This window comes from Dreissena polymorpha, chromosome 8 (genome assembly GCF_020536995.1).
Source record: "Dreissena polymorpha isolate Duluth1 chromosome 8, UMN_Dpol_1.0, whole genome shotgun sequence".
Classification (NCBI taxonomy): domain Eukaryota; kingdom Metazoa; phylum Mollusca; class Bivalvia; order Myida; family Dreissenidae; genus Dreissena; species Dreissena polymorpha.
In genome coordinates this window covers 76,693,654-76,720,469 of record NC_068362.1, presented here as the reverse complement: position 1 = coordinate 76,720,469, position 26,816 = coordinate 76,693,654, and the positions used below count along the sequence as shown (strand labels likewise).

The 26,816-nt window shown below is 38.9% G+C and overlaps 1 protein-coding gene across 1 annotated transcript in view; it reads left to right on the top strand.

The window, feature by feature from the left end:
* LOC127841477 (inositol polyphosphate-5-phosphatase A-like) overlaps positions 1-26,816 on the top strand; it is an 82,096-nt gene that overhangs the window by 50,918 nt on the left and 4,362 nt on the right. The window contains exons 5-15 of the mRNA XM_052370302.1: positions 1,460-1,523; positions 3,832-3,863; positions 4,987-5,111; positions 6,134-6,197; positions 7,306-7,361; positions 7,843-7,927; positions 15,683-15,769; positions 17,839-17,916; positions 18,714-18,787; positions 19,730-19,841; positions 23,302-23,364. Coding sequence (XP_052226262.1) covers positions 1,460-1,523; positions 3,832-3,863; positions 4,987-5,111; positions 6,134-6,197; positions 7,306-7,361; positions 7,843-7,927; positions 15,683-15,769; positions 17,839-17,916; positions 18,714-18,787; positions 19,730-19,841; positions 23,302-23,364 — 840 coding nt within the window. The remainder of the gene's footprint in view (positions 1-1,459; positions 1,524-3,831; positions 3,864-4,986; positions 5,112-6,133; positions 6,198-7,305; positions 7,362-7,842; positions 7,928-15,682; positions 15,770-17,838; positions 17,917-18,713; positions 18,788-19,729; positions 19,842-23,301; positions 23,365-26,816) is intronic.

Below are 26,816 nucleotides of genomic sequence, written 5' to 3'. Positions count from 1 at the left end.
TGTAAAGTGTTGTCCCAAATAAGCCTGTGCAGCCTGGACGACACTTTGCGCTATTATATTTATAGCCCCACTAAACGAAGTTTAGGGGGGTATATAGGAGTGAGCTTGTTTGTCTGTCGGTCGGTCCGTGTCCGCTCTCTAATTCAAGTAGTTTTCATCCGATCTTCACCAACCTTGGTCACAAGTTGTATCTAGATGATATCTAGGCCAAGTTCGAACATGGGCCTTGCCGGGTCAAAAACAAGGTCACGGGGTCACTTAGTGCATAGTGCATTTTAAACATTCAGCATGTTGTCCGCTCTCTAATTCAAGTAGTTTTTATCAGAGCTTCACCAAACTTGGTCAGAAGTTGTATCTAGATGATGTCTAGGCCAAGTTCGAACATGGGTCATGGCAGGTCAAAAACTAGGTCATGGGGTCACTTAGTGGGTTTAAAACATTCAGCATGGTGTCCGCTCTCTAATTCAAGTAGTTTTCATCCGATCTTCACCAAACTTGGTCAGAAGTTGTATCTATATGATGTCTAGGTCAAGTTCGAACATGGGTCATGGCAGGTCAAAAACTAGGTCACGGGGTCACTTAGTGGGTTTTAAACATTCAGCATGGTGTACGCTCTCTAATTCAAGTAGTTTTCATCCGATCTTCACCAAACTTGGTCAGAAGTTGTATCTAGATGATGTCTAGGTCAAGTTGGAATATGGGTCATGCCGGGTCAAAAACTAGTTCACTGGGTCACTTAGTACGTTTTACACATTAAGCATGGTGTCTGCTCTCTAATTCAAGTAGTTTTCATCCGATCTTCACCACACTTGGTCAGAAGTTGTATCTAGATGATGTGTAGGTCAAGTTCGAACATGGGCCATGCATGGTAAAAAACCAGGTCACGGGGTCACTTAGTGCGTTTTAAACATTGAGCATGGTGTCCGCTATTTCTTGTGAAGACAACATGCAAAATATTCTGTGTCAATGCGGCAGGTGGGGGTATTCGTCACGTCTGTGACAAAGCTGTAGTTTTTGCTTAAAAAAGTCTCTTAGCAAACATCCACTTTAGACGAAAAGTGTCATCCCTGATTAGCCTGTGCAGACCCCTTTTTAACAGAGCATTTCCCAAATGTATATCTTTACTATTGTAAGCCTGGTATAATAGTGTTGCCATGTTTCTGGTTTTGACTTTGTTGAACCCTTTCCTCATCAGAAGCACTGTGGAAATGGCTTTTGCAACAATTATAAAACCAGAACAGCCTGCGAGTAACTCGCAGTCTGTTCAAGTTATATGTTGTTTGCTGCTCATCAGTATCTAAGGCTTGGAAATTAAGCCTTTAAAACTTGAACATAGTAAGAAAAGTCTTTCATTAAATTCAACTTTCTAAGTGACTACAAATGCGTCAAAATACGTATCTACTGGGTAAAGGGTTTAATATACTAGTAATTATGAAGACAATCTATTTGTGTATTTCAGGCCCTGGGGAACCTTTATTTCATACATGAGTGTGTAGAGGAGGTGCTTATATATGATTTTATTGGTAAGGCTGAAATAAACTTGATACATTTTGTGAGAAAACTCGACCTTATACATATATTTAGTTTTTGGAGACCAAATGTTCTTTTTGAGTGTAAAATATTCCGCTCTCATGGTATTTCAAGGAAGTCTTTTCAAACCATAATTCTACTGTTTACGGAAAGTGCCCACCTCGAATAGTCTGTACAAAAGGGAAGAAACTAATCTTATTAAAGAACTCAAAGAACCATGACATGGGTGCAAAGACTTAGAATAACGTGTGCATTGTAAGTACTTATTTCCATTGTGGTCCATGGATGACATGTTGTGACATGCCATTGTGGTCCATGATGACATTTTGTGTCGTGCCATTGTGGTCCATGGATGACATGTTGTGGCATGCCATTGTGGTCCATGGATGACATGTTGTGGTGTGCCATTGTGGTCCATGGATGACATGTTGTAGCGTGCCATTGTGGTCCATGGATGACATGTTCTGGCGTGTCATTGTGGTCCTTGGATGACATGTTCTGTCGTGCCATTCTGGTCAATGGATGACATGTTGTGACCTGCATTTGTTGTCCATGGATATCATGTTGTTGTGTGCCATTGTCGTCCATGGATGACATGTTGTGGCATGCCATTGCGGCCCATGGATGACATGTTGTGGCATGCTATTCTGGTCCATGGATGGCGTGTTGTGACGTGCCATTGTGGTCCATGGATGACCTGTTGTGGCATGCCATTGTGGTCCATGGATGACATATTGTGGCGTTCCATTGTCGTCCAGATATGACATGTTGTGAAGTGCCATTGTGATCCATGGATGACATGTTGTGGCATGCCAATGTGGTCCATGGATAACATTTTCTGGCATGCCATTGTGGTCCATGGATGACATGTTCTGGCATGTCATTGTGGTCCATGGATGACATGTTCTGGCGTGCAATTGTGATCCATGAATGACATGTGGTGTGCCATTGTGGTCCATGATAACATGTTCTGGCGTGCCATTGTTTTCCATGGATGACATGTTGTGGTGTACCATTGTGGTTCATGGATGACATTTTCTGGCTTGCTATTGTGGTCCATGGATGACATGTTGTTGCTGTTATTGTGGTCCATGGATGACATGTTGTGGCATGCCATTGTGGTCCATGGATGACATGTTGTGGCTTGCCATTGTGGTCCATGAATGACATGTTGTGGCATGCCATTGTGGTCCATGGATGACATGTTGTGGCTTGCCATTGTGGTCCATGGATGACATGTTATGGCCTGCAGCAGGATTGTGTTTCCTTTGACAGCTCATGAGATAAATGAATGGAACTTTGACTGCATCGGAAGAAAAGATACTTTTATTAGAAATACATATACTATTCACTCTTTTTTTAAGTCATCTTTTTCAAATATTTTTTAGTATTATTGTTTTTTTTCAATCTTATAAGATCATTAATAATATATAACAGAACCCCTACTGTTGTCATAGATCGAAATGTCTCACACCAAGGTCTAAAACTTTATCAGGCATAGTTTCTGTATACTTTGTTAGAACCATTGTTTGCAAATATAAAAAAACATGTAATTATGTATACAATATGTGCTTTATAATGAATAAAAAAAAAACAACAGAAATACAAAAACCCCTAAAAAAAGAAAACTATTTGATAATATTTTCATTTGTAAAATGTAACAGTTTAAACACTACTGATACTGTCATTTATTTGTAGCATTTAAGATTTTAATTATTAAAATAGTTTAACAGTAATATGTTAATATATAGGCAGTTTTTATTCCCCTGCCGGTTTCACAGGAAGGGACTTATGGCTTGCGCTCTGTCTGTCAGTCTGTCTGTCACACATTTCTGGATCCTGCGATAACTTTTAAAGTTCTTAATATTTTTTCATGAAACTTGAAACATGGATAGATGGCAATATGGACATTCTGCACGTCATTTCATTTCGTTTTTACGTCAAAAATTCTGGTTGCCATGGCAACAAATAGACAGAAATACTGCTGAAAATGGTGGTTTTCTGGATCCTGCGATAACTTTTAAAGTTCTTAATATTTTTTCATGAATCTTGAAACATGGATAGATGGCAATATGGACATTATGCACGTCATTTCACTTTGTTCCTATGTCAAAAATTCTGGTTGCTATGGCAACAAATATTTAAAAAAAATCTGGAATTTCTGACAATGGTGGAGCCGGTAGGGGACTTGTTTTGCTTGGCAATAGTCTTGTTTTTTACTAAAATAGTTTTAAGTGAGGATTTTTTTGGTTAAAGTGTTAACTTTGTGCCATTTTACATGTACAGTTTTATTCTTTTCAGAATGCAAATTTCTTCCAGTAGAAGGACGTGAGGTAATTGTAACATTTTCTTATGGAACATAATTGTTCAATACATCTGAATTCTTTGATGTAAATCTAGTATTCCAGTTCTCAATTATCAACTACATCTGTTTGTAAATTGACTTTAGTGAAGTGGTGAACAAAAATGTTAAATGTTAACAAATCTGTGGTGTCAAAAATGTATTGTGCATGAGATAATTATTGTATTCAGTCACATGATTATGGTGAAATTATGGATTCAGTCACTTGATTTTGGCAAAATTATGGATTCAGTCACTTGATTTTGGGGGAAACTTCTAACATCAATAATCATAATTGTTTGAACAACTGTTAGTAACTGTACATGAGTTTTAGCTTCTTTGGACAGTTGTTACACTCGATGATTTTCATGGTTACTGTGTTACAATCGTTACTGTATCAGTGTATGTTTGTTTCCCCCAAAGCCGGGAGAATAAAGTAAAGGTTTATTCATTTGACCTAATTCTTTTTTTATTATAAACAAAGTTTTCAATTTAAAGGAAATATATAGTAATAAATACAATCTGTAATTTGGGCAGTAATCCAAATTTCTTACTACAATAGCTGCCTGTGTGTTGAGTTGATAAGATAGGGATCACCACAGAAGGTTGCTTAACCCTTTCAGTGCGGGAACCGAATTTTGAAGGCCTTTGCAAACAGTTTGGATCCAGATGAGACGCCACAGAACGTGGCGTCTCATCAGGATCCAAACTGTTTGCTCTTCTGATAGTATTCTTTGAAAAAAATCGAAGAAAATGCTAATTTTAGAAATTCAGCAGATGACATTTTAGCAGACTACAAATTTCCCAGCATGCAAATGGTTATACACATTGTGTAGACAACAGTTGGTTTTTCAAGTATACATCATCATACATGTATTACAACTGATTGTCACAATTAGGTTAGAAACATCATTAAACAATGATATTGCCATATAATTAAAGAAAACTTGCTTGTCAAATTGTTGGTGTAAAACTATGAAGTTGTTTAGGCAAAGTAAGTGATGTTGAGGCATGTATTTTGTTTCTTGAGCGATGTTAATGATGTTTATGCATGTATTGTGTTTCTTCTTCTATGTTAATGATGTTTGTGCATTTGTTTTGTTGCTTGTTTGCAGGTTTTATCAGGGAACATTGAAAACATCCAAATAAAAGAGAAAGCCAAATACCCACAGAACTTCTTTCCTGACTTTAAATGGTCGCGGAAAGGCTTCCTCAGAACGCGGTGGAGTGTAAATAATAGGTAATTAAAGACCAGTGTAAATAATAGGTAATCAATGACCAGTGTAGATAATGGGTTATAGTGTAAGCAATGGGTTATCAAATACTAGTGTAAATAATAGGTAATCAATGACCAGTGTAAATAAAAGGTAATCAAAGACCAGTGTAAATAATAGGCTATCAAAGGCTAGTGTAAATAATAGGTAATCAAAGGCTAGTGTAAATAATAGGTTATCAAGATGCGTGTAAATATAAGGTAATCAAAGACCAGTGTAAATAATAGGTTATTAAAGACCAGTGTAAATATAAGGTAATCAAAGATGAGTGTAAATGTCAGGTAATCAAAGAAGCTGAATAATTCTGCTGAAATGTAATAATTGTTTCAATTTCTGTCTCGACATTTATTTGTGGTCTGGGATGATTAATGAATGAATAAAGCTTTGCACATATTTTGTACAAATATGTTTAATCATATTATAAGTGCATTTATGGAAAAAAATACTTGCACACAATATGCTAACGGAGACCTTTTGTTGATCTCTTTTGTACATCATGCTTTGTCAACATTTAGCATGTTAACTCTTCAGAGGCTGTGGTTATTGCCCAATCATCATGAAACTTGGTCAAAAATGTGTACCAACGCTTAGATGTGTTAAAAACTTGGTCAGGGGAGTGAGGCAAAAATCTCGGTCTTTAGTAGATATTTAAACTGAAGTTCAAAAATGGTTATGCTCTGGTTGAAAAATGTGGTTGCCACTGCGCTAGCAGTTTTCTTTATATGGTTATAGAAAGTTTTTGATCACTCAAGTAAAAAATCTTCTGGGCCCTCTTGTTTACATACTTGATTGAACAAAACAAACATGCATTACTTTTGTGTACCAATAAAACAACCTGCAGACATTTCACCTTTATGATATAGTTTTTATACTATCAACTGTCACCTGTCTATTTCAGTATATTTGACCTGATCAATATTCACCTGTCACCTGTCTATTTCAGTATATTTGACCTGATCAATATTCACCTGTCACCTGTCTATTTCAGTATATTTGACCTGATCAATATTCACCTTTTCCATGATGCCTCCAACATTGTTGCATTACAGAAGGTAGGAAGTTTCATTCAGTTTTGTTCATGCCATTATTTATATATCTATAATACTGCTTAAAAGTTATTACATAACTTTAATATTGCTGATAGTTATTGCATATATTGAATAACAGTAGTTATATAAGGGATTTTGGCACGATTATGGTAAAGGTAATATGAATAACTATATATACCATTCCAAACAGTATGTTTGTTGATAGAAGTTTGAGGCAATACCTTTCGAACAAACATGGTCTGAATATCTTTTGTTTATTACATTTATAGTCTGAAGTATAAAGAAGCTTGATTGACAGTGTTTGTAAAGGGGGCTCAAGTCTTTAATATGAAACACTTGTATAATTAAAATCAACTTGATAATTATATTATCCATATGAAGGCAAGTACAGGATCACTGGCTTCCTACATTTATGTTTCTGGAGCAAATATATGAAACACGGTAAAACACATCTAAATAACTATACAATTTTTTAAGCAGCGTAACTTCAAACCACTAACAGTTATGATTTTCGGCAATCAGTTTACTACATTTTATATTATTGTTAATATTTTTACTATTTTGGATCATTTTGATCATAAATGTCCATCCGTACCAATGAAACCGAAGGGGACTTCTGGTTTGCGCTCTGTGTGTCAGTGCGTCAGTCTGTCACACTTTTCTGGACCCTGCGATAACTTTAAAAGTTCTTCATATTTTTTCATGAAACTTGAAACATGGACAGATAGCATTATGGAAATTATGCAAGTCATTTCATTTTGTTCATCCGTCAAGAATTCTTGTTGCTATGGCAACAAATAGACTGGAAATATTGCTGAAAATGGTGGATCCTGCAATATCTTTTAAAGTTCTTCATATTTTTTCATGAAACTTGAAACATGGATAGATGGCAATATGGAGATTATGCACGTCATTTCATTTTGTTCCTATGTCAAGAATTCTGGTTGCTATGGCAACAAATAGACTAGAAATATTAATGAAAATGGTGGAGTTTCACGGGTAGGGGACCATATTGCTTGACAATAGTCTTGTTTAGTTAGATTTTTAATAAGAGAGTGTTTTGTATGGCTTATATGGCAAGCACTCCAATCAGCTGTTGTGTATCTTGCAGAGTCCATCGGTGTACTGTGACAACCGATATCGGGCACTTGCTCACACACTTCAGAGGTGAGCACTTTACCACTTAGATACGTATATAAAGCTTTAACGCTTAGATACATATTTTTGAGCATTTGTAGTCCCTCAGGAGTAAAATTTTATTAAAGGCCTTTCTTACTTAATCCAAATTTAAAGGCTTCATTCCCAACCCTTAGTTACTGATGAGCAGCAAACAGTATAAAACATGAACTGACTGCAAGTTACTAGCAGGCTGTTCTGGTTTTATGCTGGTTGCAAAAGCCATTTTCACTTTGCTTCTTATGGGGGAAAGGGTTAATTAGGGGTTTGTGTTGACCATGAATTACGAACTGACTTACGAAAACACTTCTGAAAAATTATGGCCTGTATGATGTAAAGGTTTTGGGACACTTGAGTGACAAGGGTTTATTATTGTTTGGCTGTATATGAATAGTTGGTTGACATCTGTTCCTTCTGTTTTATTATATTTTTTCCATGTTGTCACTTCTAGATTGTGTGTTATGCTTTTCAGATTTGAGACAGATCAGTTTGATAAAGTTCCTTACTTTATTTTTGGCGACTTTAACTTCCGACTTGATCTCCAGGCTTTGTTAAAGGTGAGAAACGGAGAGTGAAGTGGTTAACACAAATGATAAAAGTAGCAAAATTTGAAGAATTGAACAGGTCTTGTTTACTGAGATAAGAATTGAATCCAGTCACTTGATATTGCACGTGTATACAGTCCAATCCCTACTTCCGGTCACCCCTCATCGCCGGTCGCCCCGTGTAGGCGGCCGGTCTGTGCCACGACCGTCGATAAACACTATATAATGCACCCCTCTTTAGCGGTAACCCCGTTTCTCCGGCCAGCGGCCAGCAATTTTGCATCCCGAATGTTCCCCCATATGAGTGGTCATGTGCGAGTAAGTCAGTCATGTAGATTGGCAAAATTACACCGACGCAACGGCGAAAAAAATGATACGTACTTCCAGTCTGCGGTTTAGGCTCTGTAGTACCGAAGCGTGATGTGTGATAAACATTTTGACAGCCAGTTTGCAAATTGCAATTTATTAGCGGCAGATTGTCGGGTTATCGGGTTAAAAGCAAGATGGGACCGTTTGATCTTTTTGTTTCCGCACGTGCGAATATCACCTATTATTACTGGAAAAGAGATTCTTAATTTATAATTTATTATTTGTAGCTGTTGAATCATACTATTTCCAGCACACATTTATTACAATTATCGGCTAATTAAAAGTTAAAAAGAACAATGAAACTTAAACAAAATCAACTGATCTACATGTTCTCTGTGCTAAAAGGTTTTTATCCAAAAATCAATACACACTGGCTTTCCATGGGTATGGCATGAAATTGTACATTGGTGCATAATTTTCGCGCACTTTTGTCGGGACAAAGGAAATACATGAGGACTTTTTTGATGCTAGAATTTGTAAACGTCTCGTTAAAATAAAACAATCGGGAGTGTGTTTCAGATTACAAATTATTATTCTCATTTGAATAAAGCATTTATATTTGTATTATATTAACAATGATTTCAATATTTATTGTGATAAAACCCTTTGCGCGGCGAAAAAATGTTTTTATAATATTATGCATGAAAAGCACGATTACCAGGAGGATTACACCTGGTTGCTATTATCAGTCTCTTAAGTAAGTGGCCACGATTTTAATATCATAAAATAGTTACCTGTTATCTCTAGCTTACCCCTTTCCAAGGGAGTTTTTCATCCGGAAAATATTCAAGCGCTGGAATCGTCCACCTCTATAAGAAATCCAATCAGGTTAAACATAGTACAATTCAACCTAACAGGAAATCAGAACCACAACTCATCTTTCCTTTCGGATAAAACCCATGTGCACGCCTATTTAGGCTCAGGACTTATGTGTTCTTTCACTGTGTTTTTGGCGGAGTTTAAAAGGATAAGTTTATTTATCTTTTATTTGTATCATTCGGTTTATATTTCTAGCTGATCACCGGTCCGGTCCGGTCCGGTCATGTCACCGGTCCGGTCCGGTCACCGGTCCGGTCACCGGTCACCGGTCCGGTCCGGTCACCGGTCCGGTCCGGTCACCGGTCCGGTCCGGTCACCGGTCCGGTCACCGGTCCGGTCCGGTCACCGGTCCGGTCACCGGTCCGGTCCGGTCCACCGGTCCGGTCACCGGTCCGGTCCGGTCATTGATCACCGGTCCGGTCCCGGTCACCGGTCCGGTCACCGGTCCGGTCCGGTCCGGTCACCGGTCAACAGTCATCAGTTGGGCCTGCCACCGATAACACCAATCGCCGGTCAAGAAGAACTCGGTCTTCATCATCGGCGTATTCTTCTACATCCGATTCGTCGTCGAATACATCGTCTTCATCAAGGAGTGGACATCGGACACGCTCTTCTTCGTCGAGCAGTTATCATCGTCGCGGCGCTCATAAGCGATCACGTCGTCACTCACGGAGACGGTATTCCAAAAAATCTCGATCACATCGCAGCCGATCCACATCTCGACAGCGCAGCCGATCCAGATCTCGACATTGCAGGAACGAGGACGTCGGCAACGTTCACGTAGACAGCATCGGACTTACCATACGTATAGTCGTTCACCATCGTGTTCCGTTATGGAATCGCATGTTTCCATGCCAAATGTGTCGGTTCCAACGTTGACTGCCACACGTATTGCATCTTCAGGAGCTCACCTCACTACTACGGCGTCAGTGTCAACACCACGGGTATCATCTACAGTATCTAGTCGTGTACCCCCTACAGCTACCCTGTCGAATCCTGATACACTATGGATACAGAATTCGGCGGGACAGTTTTGTACCGGTCAATGCTGATAATTTACCTTCTTCCGGTTTACATTATCAGTTTACTGACGTCGGGGATGATCATTCGCTGTTACCAGACAATTACAATCCGGTACAAGATATTCTCACTTCTGTTCCTGCTGATTTCTATACAAACCGCTGGTGTTGTAGAGAGTGAGGCTGATTCAGATGCAGAATCTAATGTTGAGACGGATCAATATTTAGCTCCGATTGGTCAGATCTATGAACTGATGTTTCGTACTCTTGGTGAAGATTACTGTCCAAGACCTGCTGAACTGTCTTCAAATGCGACGATTTCTGTGACAGAACAACTTTTTCGTACATTTGATCCCAACAGGGTTATTAAGTCGACGGCTCGTCCTGACCCACGACTTCCCATTGGTTCTACTGTTCTATCTGTTCTTCAATCATTGGAATCAGCTAATAAGACTATTCCAAAACGAGGAGAAACATGGAAAATTCCTAAGGAACTAGCTGATCCAAAACACCAGGAAGGTAGTAAAAGTTACAAACCTCCTGTACCACATGCAACCTCTGGGTTGGATTTTTCAAAACTTCCGGTTCCAGATCCGGACATAAGCAAGCTATCTCTTGTAATGCCAAGTGGTTCCAATTCAGTTTCTGTTCCGTTTCAATGTTGGAAACTTGGGAAATGAGGGAACGTAGATCATTAGGTTTGACTAACCAAATTGACTTCATGCTAGCGACAATTTACAAATGGTGTGTGATTGGTCGGAATCTGTTTCCGGAGGAACTCCGTGATTTGTTAATTCATCTCTCACGGACCACACTGGCCTTATCTCACACTTCTGCTTCTTCAATGTCCGAGATGCTAAGGATTCGTAGAGATCTTATCCTTACTTCTTTACCTAAAGATTTCTGTTGGAACCTGGTATGAACTCGCTCAGAACAGCTCCTCTCACATCAGGGTTTCTTTTGGTGGAAGGATACAAGAAGCAATCACAGCTGACAAGGATGACCAACTTCATGCTTCTTTAGCTAGAAACAACTCTGGACAACGCCAAGGGGTCTTTAAGCATCCTGCTTCTAGGCCACCAGCAGTTCCAGCATTCAAGACGGCTAAGAGAAATAACCTTTTCTCTAAAAAGCCTTCTTTAATCCACGGTCAGGTCCTAATAGGCAGTCTTCCTATAACAGACCTTCTTTGTCACACAAGTCTTCTAATAAAGATTCTGGGAAAAAGGGCAAACCCAAGCCGGGACAGAGGAAATTCAAACCTTCTACCGGCAGGGGCGCACCTCCTGCTTATCAGCCCTAGGTCCCTTCCCTTTCTACCGCCCACAACCTCCGATGCCGGAAATACCAGTCGGGGCCAGACTTTTCCACTTCTCAAATCGATGGCTTCAAATTACTTCAGACGCATGGGTTCATTCTCTTGTGACAAAGGCCTGACTTTTCAATTCGAAAAAAGGCCTCCACTTTCTCGCGTCCCTATAGAGCTGGTATCTCGGCATCCACATATTCCAGAGTCCATTCTCGGGCTCTTGGAAAAACAGGCGGTAGAAAGGGTTCAAGATCCTTATTCTCCAGGATTTTACAGTCGTCTTTTTCTTGTTCAAAAGAAAAATGGTTCCTGGAGACCAGTAATAGATTTAAAAGTGTTCAACATGTATCTCCTCAAACCAACTTTCAAAATGGAGACTCCTTCTTTCATACGGGAATCCATCAAACCCCTGCACTGGGGGGTGTCTTTGGATCTGGAAGATGCTTACTTCCATGTTCCTATACATCCCAACTACCGAAAGTACTTGCGATTCGCCTTTCAAGGCCAAGTCTACCAGTTCCGGTCTATGCCTTTCGGGTTGGCGACAGCCCCACGAGTTTTTACCAAACTAATGTCGGCAGTCGGATCACACCTCAGAGTTCACGGGATTATTCTTCTTCAGTATTTCGACGACTGGCTCTTACACCAGCTCGATCGTCAATTGCTTCTGTACAACCTAGAATTCTCTTGGAAGGAGCTCCTCTCGTTAGGGCTCCTTCTCAATGCAGACAAATCAGACCTCATTCCTTCACAGGACTTTACGTTTGTGGGAATGAATTTCTTGACCCACATCAATCGGGTCAGAGTGTCTATTCAACGTATATCAGACCTTCTGATGAAGGTCAACTGGGTTTTGTCCCAATCTCATATAACAGCTCAAGAATTCCTCTCTCTCAACGGTATCCTGAGCTCAGTAGCAGACTTTGTGCAGTTGGGACGTCTCTTCCTACGTCCTCTTCAGCACTATCTCTCAGCTTGTTGGAAATGGTCTCCAGGCAATCTATTAACACAGATTCCAATCCTTCCCTCCTTAAGGTCTCATCTTCAGTGGTGGCTAGACGAGGAGACTCTGTTGGCAGGAGTACCCCTTCTTCCCCCGCAACCGTCATTATATCTAATAACGGATGCGAGCAAGGAAGGGTGGGGTGCTCACCTGGAACCTCTCAGTCTGATAATTTCAGGGTTGTGGTCTCATCAGGAATCTCACCTTCATATCAACAATCTAGAAATGCGAGCAGTATTTCTAGCTGTATCTCATTTCCAATCACATCTTCGAGACTCTTGTGTGATGGTGTCAACAGACAACACATCTGTGGTGGCTTACATCCAGGCACAGGGGGGAACACATTCTCAATCCCTGTATCTGGAAACCAGAAAATTACTTGTTCTTTGCAAAACACTCAACATTCATCTGCTGGCAAAATATATACCAGGTCGCCTCACGCCCTGGCGGATGGTTTGTCTCGCAAACACCAGTTACTTCCATCGGAGTGGACACTTCATCAAGAAGTGACCAACCAGATCTTTTTCAAGTTCGGTTATCCCCTGGTCGATCTATTTGCAACCAGACACAATCACAGACTTCCTCTGTATGTGAGTCCAGTTTACGATCCAGCAGCGTGGGCAATCGACGCGCTTTCGTTCGCATGGGACCAACTGGATGCTTACGCCTATCCCCCACCCATTCTAATTCCCCAATATTGGGGAAAATCAGGGTGAGCTCTTGCAGGATACTCCTGATTGCCCCTTGGTGGCCCAGAAGATCTTGGTTCAACGATCTTCTCAGTCTCCTGTACGATTATCCCAGGAATCTTCCTCACAGGTCAGATCTTCTGTCTCAAAGCGGCAGACTACATGCGGACCCAAAAATGTTCCACTTACACGTCTGGCCGTTATCAGGCAATCTTTGCAGAAGAAATGTTTTTCTGTCAGGGCTTCAACCCTCGTTGCTTCGGCAAGGAGAAAATCCACCAGAGCAGTCTATGATGCTCGTTGGAAACTCTTCTCCAATTGGTGTTTTCGAGGGAAAATTAATCCCCTCAATCCCTCTGCTAGACGAATAGCGGATTTTCTCATTTATCTTTTTGATGATAAGAAACTTTCTCTTAGTTCCATCAAAGGATACAGATCTATGATTTCGCATACATTGGCTTTCACTAAGTCTTCACAAGTCTGTGCTGATCCAGCTATTTCAGAACTTGTTCGAGCTATGGAACTTAGTCGTCCTGTATCTCGTACACTTGCTCCTAAATGGGATTTAGCTTGTGTGCTTGGTTCCCTTATTAAGGCTCCCTATGAACCTCTTGATCAGGCTTCATTACAATTCCTAACATGGAAGACCGTTTTCCTTCTTACTATGGCTTCAGCCAAACGGAGAAGTGAAATTCATGCTCTTTCTATCGAGGATAGTCATCTTCGTTTTGACTCTTCTGATGGTTCTGTTACATTGTTGTGTCAGTCAGGATTCCTTGCTAAAAATCAACTCCCCTCTATGGCTTCCAAACCCTTCAAAGTTCCAAGTCTATCTAGAACTTGTGGACATGAAGATGATGATAGACTCCTATGCCCGGTTAGGGCTTTGAAGTTCTACCTTAAAAAGGTAAAGTCTATTCGAGGTTCTCGCAAGAGACTTTTCATTCCATTAAAAGGGGGGGGGCGATGTGTCTGCGGCTTCTATTTCTCGTTGGATAGCCTCGACTATAAGGAAAGCTTATTCTTCTCTTTCATCGAGGGATTTATCCCTGTTTAAGATAAGACCGCATGAATTAAGAGCTCTTTCGGCTTCGTGGGCTTATATTAATCAGACCCCACTATCTGAAGTGCTTCAAGCTGCTTTCTGGAGGAATCCGACCACCTTCTCCTCTTTTATCTTCGTTCTCTTGAGTGCCAACAAGACAATTTGTATAAGTTGGGTCCTCTTGTAGTGGCTCAAACTGTAGTTTCTTCTATGGCGTAAGTACACTGGTGCCATCCGAGAATTAAGTACTATACTGTACTAACAAAGATTATAAGAGGACTTGATTCTACTATCTCTGGCTGTAAACCCTCTATATGGGTTTTGCTGTGATGGGAAAAAATATGCGAACCTTCCCGCCGCAGCTGCAAAATCAGCTAGAGATAACAGGTAACGTATTTATGATATTAAAACAAATTTTCTTAAGTAAAATTCATTTTAATTATTAAATACTTACCTGTTATCGGTAAGTCCCACCTCCCACCCCGCTCATCGCCTTTTTATGTTTGCGTAAAGGAAAGATGAGTTGTGGTTCTTGATTTCCTGTTAGGTTGCATTGTACTATGTTTAACCTGATTTGGATTCTTATAGAGGTGGACGATTCCCAGCGCTTGAATATTTTCCGGATGAAATAACTCCCTTGGAAAGGGGTAAGCTAGAGATAACAGGTAAGTATTTAATAATTAAAATGAATTTTACTTAAGAAAATTTGTTTTATCGTGGAGGAGATCACTGTCGGGACCAATTTGTGCGGTATGTATTACAAAGCCATAAAACTGCAATAAACCAATTAAATTATCGATTGATAGTGACACGGGAGTTATTCATGCATAACTGATTCACAACTGTTCCCATCTTAAGTGCATCGGGGCAATAAACGCGCATTGTGTAAACAACGAATCATGAGAATGATTCTTTTTCATTGACTTCATTCTGATGATGATATTGATGATGATTAGAAAGATGAATAGAATATTTTTTTGAATGAAAATGTTGTTTTATAGCTGATTTTAGAAAGAATGAAATAAAATTATTTTAAGTCTATACATTGTTTAGTACATGTACACATATTGACCATTTTGTTTATACAAAAATTGAATAGTTGGCCATGCACTCATCCACTCCAGACTCCCTATGGCCCAACCCCCTCTTAAGAGGCCACCCCGCTTAAGCAGCCAATTTGGCCGTTTCCCTTGACTGGCTGCTTAAGAGGGGTTGGACTGTATATGCATTTACACACTTTAAACTGTAAATCAAATATTCACACTCTTGCAGCAACATTTAAGTAGTTCATTTTGTAATAATGCGATTTGTAGATTGCGTAATTCATCATTTGTTATTACAAAAATTGATTGTTTTCTTGTTCACTTGCCCAAAATTGACCAATGTATTGAAGCACATTATCGCAGAACATCCATCAGTTTCATAAATAGTCTTTTTCGTTTCTAGCTTTGTGTTTGATTATGTACAAATATTATTTTTAATCCATGTTATATAATGACTTCATTTGATTTCAGGTTTTAACAGAGAAAACAGAGGCCACTGAAGGCAGAGGAAAGAAGAATAATGTGAACAAGCTCACATACACTGATGCAAACAGCAAGGTGAACCCTACAGTTTCTCTACTGTTTTTACTCAATGCTCTCATGTCACGTACAAATATCAGTGATATTCAAATTAAGAAATAAACAAAATTCATTGATCCAGACTCTGGTCATAAAATGACATTTTTAGCTCGACTATTATATATGAAATATATATAGTGGAGCTATCCTACTCATCCGGGCGTCGGTGTTAGCGTTAGCGTCTGCGTGCAAATGTTAAAGTTTGCGTACCACCTCAAATATTTCCTATGTCCTTTGACATATTGCTTTTATATTTTGCATATTTCTTAACCAACATGACCCCAATCTATTAACAAGAGCAGACAACTGTATCAAGCATTTTGACAGAATTATTGCCCCTTTTATACTTAGAATATGCATATTATTGATAAATCTATGTTCAAGTTTGCGTACCACCTCAATTATTTCCTATGTCCTTTGACATATTGCTTTCATATTTTGCATACTTCTTAACCAACATGATCCCAATTTATAAACAAGAGCAGACAACTGTATCAAGCATTTTGACAGAATCATTGCCCCTTTTATACTTAGAATATGCATATTATTGATAAATCTATGTTAAAGTTTGCGTACCACCTCAAATATTTTCCATGTCCTTTGACATATTGCTTTCATATTTTGCATACTTCTTTACCAACATGATCCCAATCTATAACAAGAGCAGACAACTGTATCAAGCATTTTGACAGAATTATGGCCCCTTTTATACTTAGATAATTGAACATTTTGCTTAAATTGCCATAACTTCTTTATTTATGATCACATTTGATTCATACTTTGACAAAACAACACTTACCTTACATACCACAATGCACCCTACCCAAACCATCCCCCATGCCCCACCCCAGAATCCCCCCCCCCCCCCAAAAAGAAATAAAAATAATTTAATAATAATAATCTCCATGATGGCTTACATTATACTGTAAAGCACTCGAATAGTTGAGCGCGCTGTCCTCTGACAGCTCTTGTTATGTCCCCCAGTCTTTACTGGGGGACATATTGTTTTTGCCCTGTCTGTTGGTTTGTTTGTTGGTTTGTTTGCGTCAATAACTTTTGCAATATTGAAGATAGCAACTTGATTTTTGGCATGCATGTGTATCTCATGGAGCTGCACATTTAAGTGGTGAAAGGTCAAGGTCATCCTTCAAGGTCAAATATATGGGTCAAAATAGCTCAAACATTGGTCATAACTTTTGCAATATTGAAGATAGCAACTTCATATTTGGCATGCATGTGTATCTCATGGAGCTACCCATTATGAGTGGTTAAAGGTCAAGTTCAAGGTCATCCTTCAAGGTCAAAGGTCAAATATATGGGGGGACATAGTGTTTCACAAACACATCTTGTTTTATATTCTTGAAAAACTGCTTGTGTGCATGTAATAGGTCAGTCAGGGCTTCCCCTGGCTCAAATATTTCTTTAGCCAAATGCGCCTTGCTATTGCAAAATTCTTCTATTTTTGGCTATTTTTAGGTTTTAATGAAGAAAAAGTTGTGGCAAAATAGAATTTTCTTTAGCCAAATAGGTCGATTTGTAGCCATTGGCTAATTTGGCGAATGGCAAAGTAAACCCTGCAGTCTGGTTGAAAAAAAGACGGGTTTGATATCTGTTTGAATTGCTGGAATATGGAAATAACATTATGCTGAAAACACTTAGCCACATGAATTTGACGTAATGTCAATGATGTCATTTACAAATAACAACGTTTGGTGTGCATTTAATTGTTCAACAAAAAAAGCTGATATAATTCAGTAAAGACTATCAGTATATAGAAAGTTAAGTAATAAAACAGGTATTGAAAAAAGCACCATAAAATATGATCGGATATTAATTGGAAGAAAAACACACTTTGATCTTGGTTTGGCCTCAGTCAATATAACCCTGGACCTCGATTATAATATAATCACAATTGATCGGTTCATGCTCAATGGCCTTCTAGTAAATTATTGTTTAATATTTCATATCAACCTGTTTGGATGTGGCAGGTTGAGCTACTCATGGGGATTTTATAATATTCAAGATGCTGAATGATGTATATGTTTCAGGTTGTGCTTACCGTCGAATCCAAATACTTTGATCATCACGAAAAACACAATGAAGTCTTCATCAATAAAGATAAAACGGTAGGTGATTAATTTATGTCTCCGTTGATGATATTTACTGAGTAGGACTCTATTGAACAAGTGGTATATTAAAATGTTCAATATGTTATTAAATGAACATAAAACCTAAATAGAAAAACAAATACAAAAAAGTAACTAGTAATTTAAGCTTTTTTATGCCCCCTAAGGATAGTGATCGGACCGTCCGTCTGTCTCTCTGTCTGTCCTTCCGTCACACTTTGCGTTTAGGTTTCTCAAAATGCTCATAACTTCTATGTCCCTAGAGATATAACCTTCATATTTGGTATGCATGTGTATATGGACAAGGCCTTTCCATACACACACAAATTTTGACCCCTGTGACCTTGTTTAAAACAATAACGATGCCATGAAATCGACAGAGGCAAGACTTGTTAATTAATATGGATCACTAGAATAGCAGTTGAAAACCAATAGATGGCATATAAATATTGACTTTTTTCTTGTGTACGTAACTGAGCATGTATTCATTCCATGCTAGAATAGCAGTTGAAAACCAATACATTAGATGGCGTTTAAATATTGACTTTTTTCTTGTGTATATAACTGAGCATGCATTCGTTCCATGTTTCCCTTGCATTTTTAGCTGAACAAGTAGTATTGGCAGCTTTTGAATGTTATAAATTTAATTGTTTCCATCTAGTGAAAAAATGGTATAGCATTCAATACTTGCATGCATTTCCAGATGAACAAATATTAAATACAGCCCCTGACTAAAACAAAGAATGTGTTCCATCTGGTGACAGAGTTCTGTATTGAGCAATTGTATGTATTTCCAGCTGAACAAGTATGATGTTGAGATTGAGATGTACCGAGACAAGGTGTACGAATACGACATCACCTTTCCACCCAGGTCAGTGACTCAGGGCTTGCTCTGACATACCTATTAGTTTACACCTATTTATTTTAGCTCGATTACATCCAAAGCCTTATTGAAATGCTCTCGAGTCCGCTTCCTGGGACTAAGAACCAGTACTTGGTGTCTTTGAGGGAGATCCAAAGAATGCTTTCACAGTGGGGATTGAACCCTTAACCTACTGGTTGCTAGGTGGACACCCAGGGACGATTGAACTTTACTGGTACGCAACACTTAACATCAAACAGCGTACCCTAACCCGTAACACCTAACACATAACAACTAACGCAACACCTTATAATCCTTTTTATCCTATATATTTCCTTAGTATCGGGGGCTACCGCCCCCAAACCCCCGCTTTGTCGATAGTGGTAAACAACTGCGTACCGGTAAAGTTCAATCTAGCCGACACCCATATCGACTACGCCACGGCAAGCTTAAATATGACATACTTATTAGCCAATGGCTATAAAATGCAGCTCTAGAAATGTCCATTTAGCTACCTACACTTGCTTCGTAAAACACCATAAACAAGCCAAAATGATAAAAATTTGATGTTCTATGATGAATTTGGTTTAGAAAAAAATTGAGCCATGGGTAAGGCTGGTGGCAGCCAGCATGTTCAGGATCTGCTATTGTTTAGTCATATTCTAATGCAACTGGGGATGCAGTTACCAACATTAAAATGCTGGTATGATGACCTGTATTATTTGTGGTTTAGAATTGCACTAAGACTGGGGACAGTTCTGCATTCGTTTAACACTGGCATTATCCATTTAATATGGTTCAAATAGTCTGGTGGAATCTGTACTGTACTGAAGTTTTGTCCCTGATTAGCCTGTATGGACTGCAAGGCTTATCTGGGACGACACTTTACACACTTTAAGCCCCATTATCCAAGAGTGCAACTCATATGTAACAGTTGTCTCCCTTTGCCAGCTACCCGTTCAGTGAGGAGGTGACAGATGGATTGTCGTACATGAAGACACGGTGTCCGTCCTGGTGTGACAGAATACTGCTGTCACACTCAACCAAAGATCTCATCTATTCGGTGAGCCTGTCAAGATTATAAGTATTTACCCTTTACCACTTAGTCATCTATTTAGTGAGCCTGTCAAGATTACAAGTATTAACCTTTTACCACTTAGATAGGTACTTTGACAAGTTTGTAGTCCCTTAGAAAATTAAATTTAATTAAAGACCTTTTTTACTAGATTCAAGTTTAAAAAGGCTTCATTTCCAATCCTTAGTTACTGATGAGCAGCAAACAGCATAAAACCTGAGCAGACTGTGAGTTACTCGCAGGCTGTTCTGGTTTGATGCTGTTTGCGCATAGCCATTTTCACTTTGCTTCTAGGCGGGAAAGGGTTAAAGTCACATCAAGGATTTTATTTGCTATGAAGGTTCCAGTTTTCTTGTAGTCGTCAAGTCACAAATAGCTACCTCAGGATAAGTAAATGTTTATGTTTTCAAGTAATGTTACGTCCCCTACCGGTTTCATGTGAGAAAATATTGGGTTACATTCCGTCTGTCATGTCTATATGTTTATCCGTCTGACCTCAAAATGTTCTGTTTGTCTGGCTGTCAGTTCTTTCCTTTGTTGATCTGTCCGTCCGCTCTCAAAATTGAAATAACTAGAAAAGAAAATTTCATATATATGCATCTTTCTCAGAAATCTCTGAAGATTTGTATATTACATAAGTTACATAAGATGTAATCATTAAACCTGGGATATAAAAAACCTTTCTTTTAACCACGAAAACATTACTGGGTAATTTCTTGAGATATTTATAATAGGACTATGGTAAATGCATTTTTGTGGAAAGATGTGCAACACTAGTATATCTTAAAAAGAGTATCATGCTCACTCCAGCAACTTATTGTTGGGTATATTCCTTATTTATTAAATGGGCTGTTCTCTGTGAAAAAGGGGTTTAATGAATGTGCGTAAAGTGTCGTCCTAGATTAGCCTGTGCAGTCCACACATGCTAATCAGGGACGACACTTTCTGCCTAAACTTGATTTTTGCTACAAAGAGACTTTCTTAAAATGAAAAATATCATAAAAGCGGAAAGTGTCGTCCCTGATCAGCATGTGCCGACTGTACTTTTTAGCTCACCTGAGCACAACGTGCACCTGAGCACAACGTGCTCATGGTGAGCTTTTGTGATCGCCTTTTGTCCGTCCGTTGTGCGTTGTGCGGCGTCAACATTTGCCTTGTTAACTCTCTAGAGGGCACATTTATTGTCCAATCTTTATGAAATTTTGTCAGAAGATTGGTCTCAATGATATCTTTGATGAGTTCAAAAATGGAAACGTTTGCTTGAAAAACATGGCTGCCAAGGGGCGGGGCATTTTTCCTTATATGGCTATATATGGCTGTAGTAAAATCTTGTTAACACTCTAGAGGCCACATTTATTGTCTGATCTTCATGAAACTTGGTCAGAAGATTTATCCCAATAATATCTTGGATGAGTTCGAAAATGATGCTGGTTGGTTGAAGAACATGGCCGCCAGGGGGCGGGGCATTTTTCCTTATATGGCTATAGTAAAACCTTGTTAACACTCTATAGAGGCCACATTTATTTTCCGATCTTCATGGATCTTGCTAAGAAGATTTGTCCCAATGATATCTTGGATGAGTTCAAAAATGGTAACCTTTGCTTTAAAAACATGGCTGCCAAGGGGCGGGGCATTTTTCATTATATGGCTTTAGTAAAATCTTGTTAACACTCTAGAGGCAACATTTATTGTCCGATCTTCATGAAACTCTGTCAGAAGATTCATCCCAATAATATCTTGGACGAGTTCAAAAATGATGCCAGTTGGTGGAAAAACATGGCCAGCACGGGGGCGGGCATTTTTCCTTATATGGCTATAGTAAAACCTTGTTAACACACTAGAGGTCACATTTATTTTCCGATCATCATGAAACTTGGTCAGAAGATTTGTCCTAATGATATCTTTGATGAGTTCGAAAATGGTTTTGGTTGCTTTAAAAACATGGCCACCAGGGGGCGGGGCATTTTTATGCCCCCAGATCATAGGTTCTGGGGGCATATTAAAATCGCAATGTCAGTCAGTCAGTTAGTTAGTTAGTTAGTCCGCCCGGATTAGTTTCCGCTAAATAAGTCATGCAATTGTCATCAGATCTTCACTAAACTTCATCAAAATGTGTAAGGCAATAACATCTAGGTCAAGTTCAATAATCGGCCAAATTGACCAACACACTCCTGAGTTATGGCCCTTGATTCATTGTAAAATTTGTTTTTTTCTCGTTTCCGCTCAATAACTCAAGCAATTGTCATCAGATCTTAACCAAACTTCATAACAATGTGTAAGGCAATAACATCTAGGTCAAGTTCGATAATCGGCCAATTTGACACAGACACTCCTGAGTTACAACCCTTGAATCATCGAAAAATTGCGTTTTTTCTCGTTTCCGCTCAATAACTCAAGCAAATGTCACAGGATCTTTGCCATACTTCATGATAGTATGTAAGGTCATAAGATCTAGGTCAAGTTCAATAATCAACCAAATTGACCCAAACACTCCTGAGTTACGGCCCTTGAATCATAAAAAAATTGAGATTTTTCTCGTTTCCGTTCAATAACTCCACCAATTGTCATCGGACCTTCACCAAACTTTATAAAAATTTGTAAGGCAATAAAATCTAGGTTAAGTTTAATAATCAGCCAAATTTACCCAGGCACTTCTGAGTTACTGCCCTTGAATCATCAAAAAATTGCGTTTCCGCTCGAAACATGCTCATAACTTCTATGTCGCTTCAGATGTTACCTTCATATTTGGTATGCATGTGTATATGGACAAGGCCTTTCCATACGCACATAAATTTGACCCCTTTGACCTTGACCTTCAACTTAGGTTCCGCGTTTAGGTTTCGAAATCTGTGTTTAGGTTTCAAAAAGCGTTTTTGGGGGCGTATGTCTTCCGATGGAGACAGCTCTTGTTCCTTATATGGCTATATATGGCTATAGTTAAACCTTGATAACACTCTAGAGGCCACATTAATTGTCCAGTCTTCATGAAATTAGGTCAGAAGATTGGTCTCAATGATATCTTGGATTAGTTTGAAAATAATTATGTTTGCTTGAAAAACATGGCTTCCAAGGAGCAGGGCAATTTTCCTTATATGGCTATAGTAAAATCTTGTTAACACTCTAAAGGCCACATTTACTGTCCGATCTTCATGAAACTTGGTCAGAAGATTCATCCCGATAATATCTTGGAGGAGTTCAAAAATGATGCCGGTTGGTTGAAAAACATGGCTGCCAGGGGGCGGGGCATTTTTCCTTATACGGCTATAGTAAAACCTTGTTAACACTCTAGAGGCCACATTTATTTTCCGATCTTCATGAAACTTGGTCAGAAGATTTGTCCCAATAATATCTTGTTATCTCAGGTGAGCGACTTTGGGCCTTTCAGGCCCTCTTGTTTCACAAAGCACTGCTCAAATGCTTTGATTAAATGTGGTTTCTGTATTAATAGGATGAGAAATTCAAACCCGAGTACAACATCATTGGATCTGACACGTGCATGGGGGATCACAAGGTATGTGGTTTCAGCAATTTTGTTTCCCATTTGGGAAAAGTACCAGTACCAGCCCAATTTGGAAAAATTAGCGTGAACAACCCTGATATTGGGAAAATTCGCCCCATGAACTCTTCAGATTGGGAAATTTGTGTATTTTATTTGTTGCTTATAGTTGTATAAAATCAGGAATAGCACGTCAGGCGATTTAGGTGTGTTGAGTGGAAAATCACCTTTTAGATCCGACGGTATTTTTCGTAAAATCTTTAAATAGTCACATAAGCTTTTTATTATCCCCCGCCATAGGCGGAGGGATATTGTTTTGGGGTTGTCTGTCCGTCTTTGCGTCCGTCCGGAGCCATATCTTGGAAGTGCTTTGGCAGATTTCATTGAAACTTGGTACGAGTATATATATGGATAAGAGAATGATGCATGCCAAATGGCATTGTACACCATCTGTTAATAACGGAGTTATCTTGAAAAAATGCTTTTTTTGTGTGTTCGGAGCCATATCTTGGAATTGCTTTGGCGGATTTCATTGAAACTTGGTATGGGTATGTATATCAATAAGAGGATGATGCATGCCAAATGGCATTGTACACCATCTGTTAATAACGGAGTTATGGCCCTTTGTATCTTGAAAAAATGCTTTTTTGAGTGTCAAATATAACACTTTTGTGTCCAGAAGCATATTGGCGGGGGATATCAATTCAACGAATTTGCTTGTTTGATACTTAATAAAAATGCCAAATGTTTGTGTTTATGAAATTCTTAAGCACTTTTATCCTCAATATTTTCCAGAATTTGCTTTATAAATGGAATATACAGGATTATCGGGTAATGAATACCGACAGGAAAAAAGTACCGTAAGAACATGTTATGCAGTAATTATACCCCCACAAACAAAGTTTAGGGGGGTATATGGGAGTGAGCTTGTCTGTTTGTCTGTCGGTCGGTTGGTCGGTCCGTCCGTATTAAGTGTCCGTTCTCTAATTCAAGTTGTTTTCATCCGATCTTCACCAAACTTGGTCAGATGTTGTATATAGATGATGTCTAGTTGAATCTGGTTGAAAGGGATGTATTGGGGAATCGATGGAGTCAGGATTATGCGTACAAACGCCAGAAAATGCTATAAACAAAAATGTCCTTATGACTGAAATGATAGCTGGTTTTTTTTAGCTCACCTGATTGCTCAGGTGAGCTTTTGTGACCGGTCTTTGTCCGTCGTCTGTCCGTCCGTCCACATTTGTTCGTAAACACTCTAGAAGCCACATTTATTGTCAGATCTTCATGAAACTTGGTCAGAAGCTTCGTCCCAATGAAATCTCGGTTGAGTTCGAAACTGGGTTGTTCCCGGTCAAAAACTAGGTCACTAGGTCAAAAAAAGGAAAAAATTTGTAAACACTGTAGAAGTCCCATTTCATGCCCAATCTTCATGTAACTTTGTCAAAATGTTTGCCTTAATTATATGTTGGTTGAGTTCAAAAGTGGTTCCGGTCCGTTGAAAAACATGGCCGCCAGTGGGCGGGGCAGTTTTCCTTAATTGGCTATAGAGAAACCTTGTAAACACTCTAGAAGTCACAATTTTTGCCCAATCATCATGAAAGTTGGTCAAAACATTGGTTTTATTGATTTCTCGGACGAGTTTGAAAATGGTCTAGATCGGTGAAAAAACATTGCCACCAGTGGGCGGGGAATTTTTCTTTATATGTATATAGTGAAAACATGTGAACACTCTAGAAGTCACATTTTTGGCCAAATTTTCATGAAATTTGGTCAGAACATTTGTTTCCTTGATATGAGAGTTGAGTTCGAAAATGGTTCTGGTCCGTTGAAAAACATGGTTGCCAGGGGGACGGGCAGTTTTCCTTATATTTAGAGAGTTAAAAGGCTTGTAAACAATCATGAATTAAGGTCACGTAACATGCGAGAAAACTCTTCTAAATATTGCATTTAAGTTTACAGTAGTTACTCCCCTTTGACTATTAATGTTTTCATAATAATACAGTGTATTTTCTAGAGGGCACATTTCTTTTTCGATCTTCATGAAACTTGGTCAGAAGCTTTGTCCCAATGATATCTCGGTCGAGTTCGAAACTGGGTCATGCCGGGTCAAAAACTAGGTCACTAGGTCAAAAAAAAGAAAAACCTGTAGAAGTCACATTTCATGCCCAATCTTCATGAAACTTTGTCAAAATGTTTGTCTTAATGATATGTTGGTTGAGTTCAAAAGTGGTTCTGGTCTGTTGAAAAACATGGCCGCCAGTGGGCGGGCAGTTTTCCTTATTTGGCTATAGAGATACCTTGTAAACACTCTAGAGGCCACATTTTTTGTCCGATCTTCATGAAACGTGGTCAGAAGATTTGTCCCAATGATATCTCGATGAAGTTGGAAACTGGGTCATGCTGGGTCAAAAACTAGGTCACTAGGTTAAAAAAACCAAAAAACCTTGTAAACACTGTAGAAGTCACATTTCATGCCCAATCTTCATGTAACTTTGTCAAAATGTTTGTCTTAATGATATGTTGGTTGAGTTCAAAAGGGGTTCTGGTCCGTTGAAAAACATGGCCGCCAGTGGGCGGGGCAGTTTTCCTTATTGGCTATAGAGAAACCTTGTAAACACACAAGAAGTCACAATTTTTGCCCAATCATCATGAAAGTTGGACAAACATTGGTTTTATTGATATCTCAGACGAGTTCGAAAAATGGTCCAGATCGGTGAAAAACATTGCCGCCAGTGGGTCTCATTTTTTGCCTAATCATCGTGAAACTTAGTCAATACATTGGTTTTATTGATTTCTTTGTCCGCCGTCCGTTCGTCCACATTTGGTTTGTAAACACTCTAGCATTCACAATTCTCAAGCATTCTTTATGAAGGTTGCTGAAAGATCTCAGTCAAGTTTGATAATGAACAAAATCACATAATTAATGCCATAATTATTGCCCTTAGATTGTCCAAATTTTCATTATATTATACAAAATCCTTGTAAACACTCTATAGGTCACAATTTTGTTTCAGATTTTATGAATCTTGGTCAATATAATTATTATTTATTTTTGTAAGCAAAGTTTGATGTTTGGTTAGGGGGGTCAACTCAAAATATAGGTCACCAGGTAAAATCTTACAAAAACAAAAACACTCCATCCGCCAGAGTTTTGGTTCAATAATGATGAAACTTGACCAAGATGTTTGTCTGGACAATATCTAGGTCAAGTTTGATGTTTGGTAAAGATTAAATGAACCGACTCCTCTCAGGTGAGCGAACTAGGGCCATCTTGGCCCTCTTGTCTTGAATAGTCCTAACGCAACAAATAACGTAAAAAATAAATGTAAAAACATTAACATATTGAGGGGCTTCCCACTGGTATACCTGCCAAGGATCAAAATCAGTATAACCTGACATTTAAGATACTGGTATTGAATTTTAAATTGCTACTTTGTATACTGGCATGTGAGTTGTTTCTTGTTTAA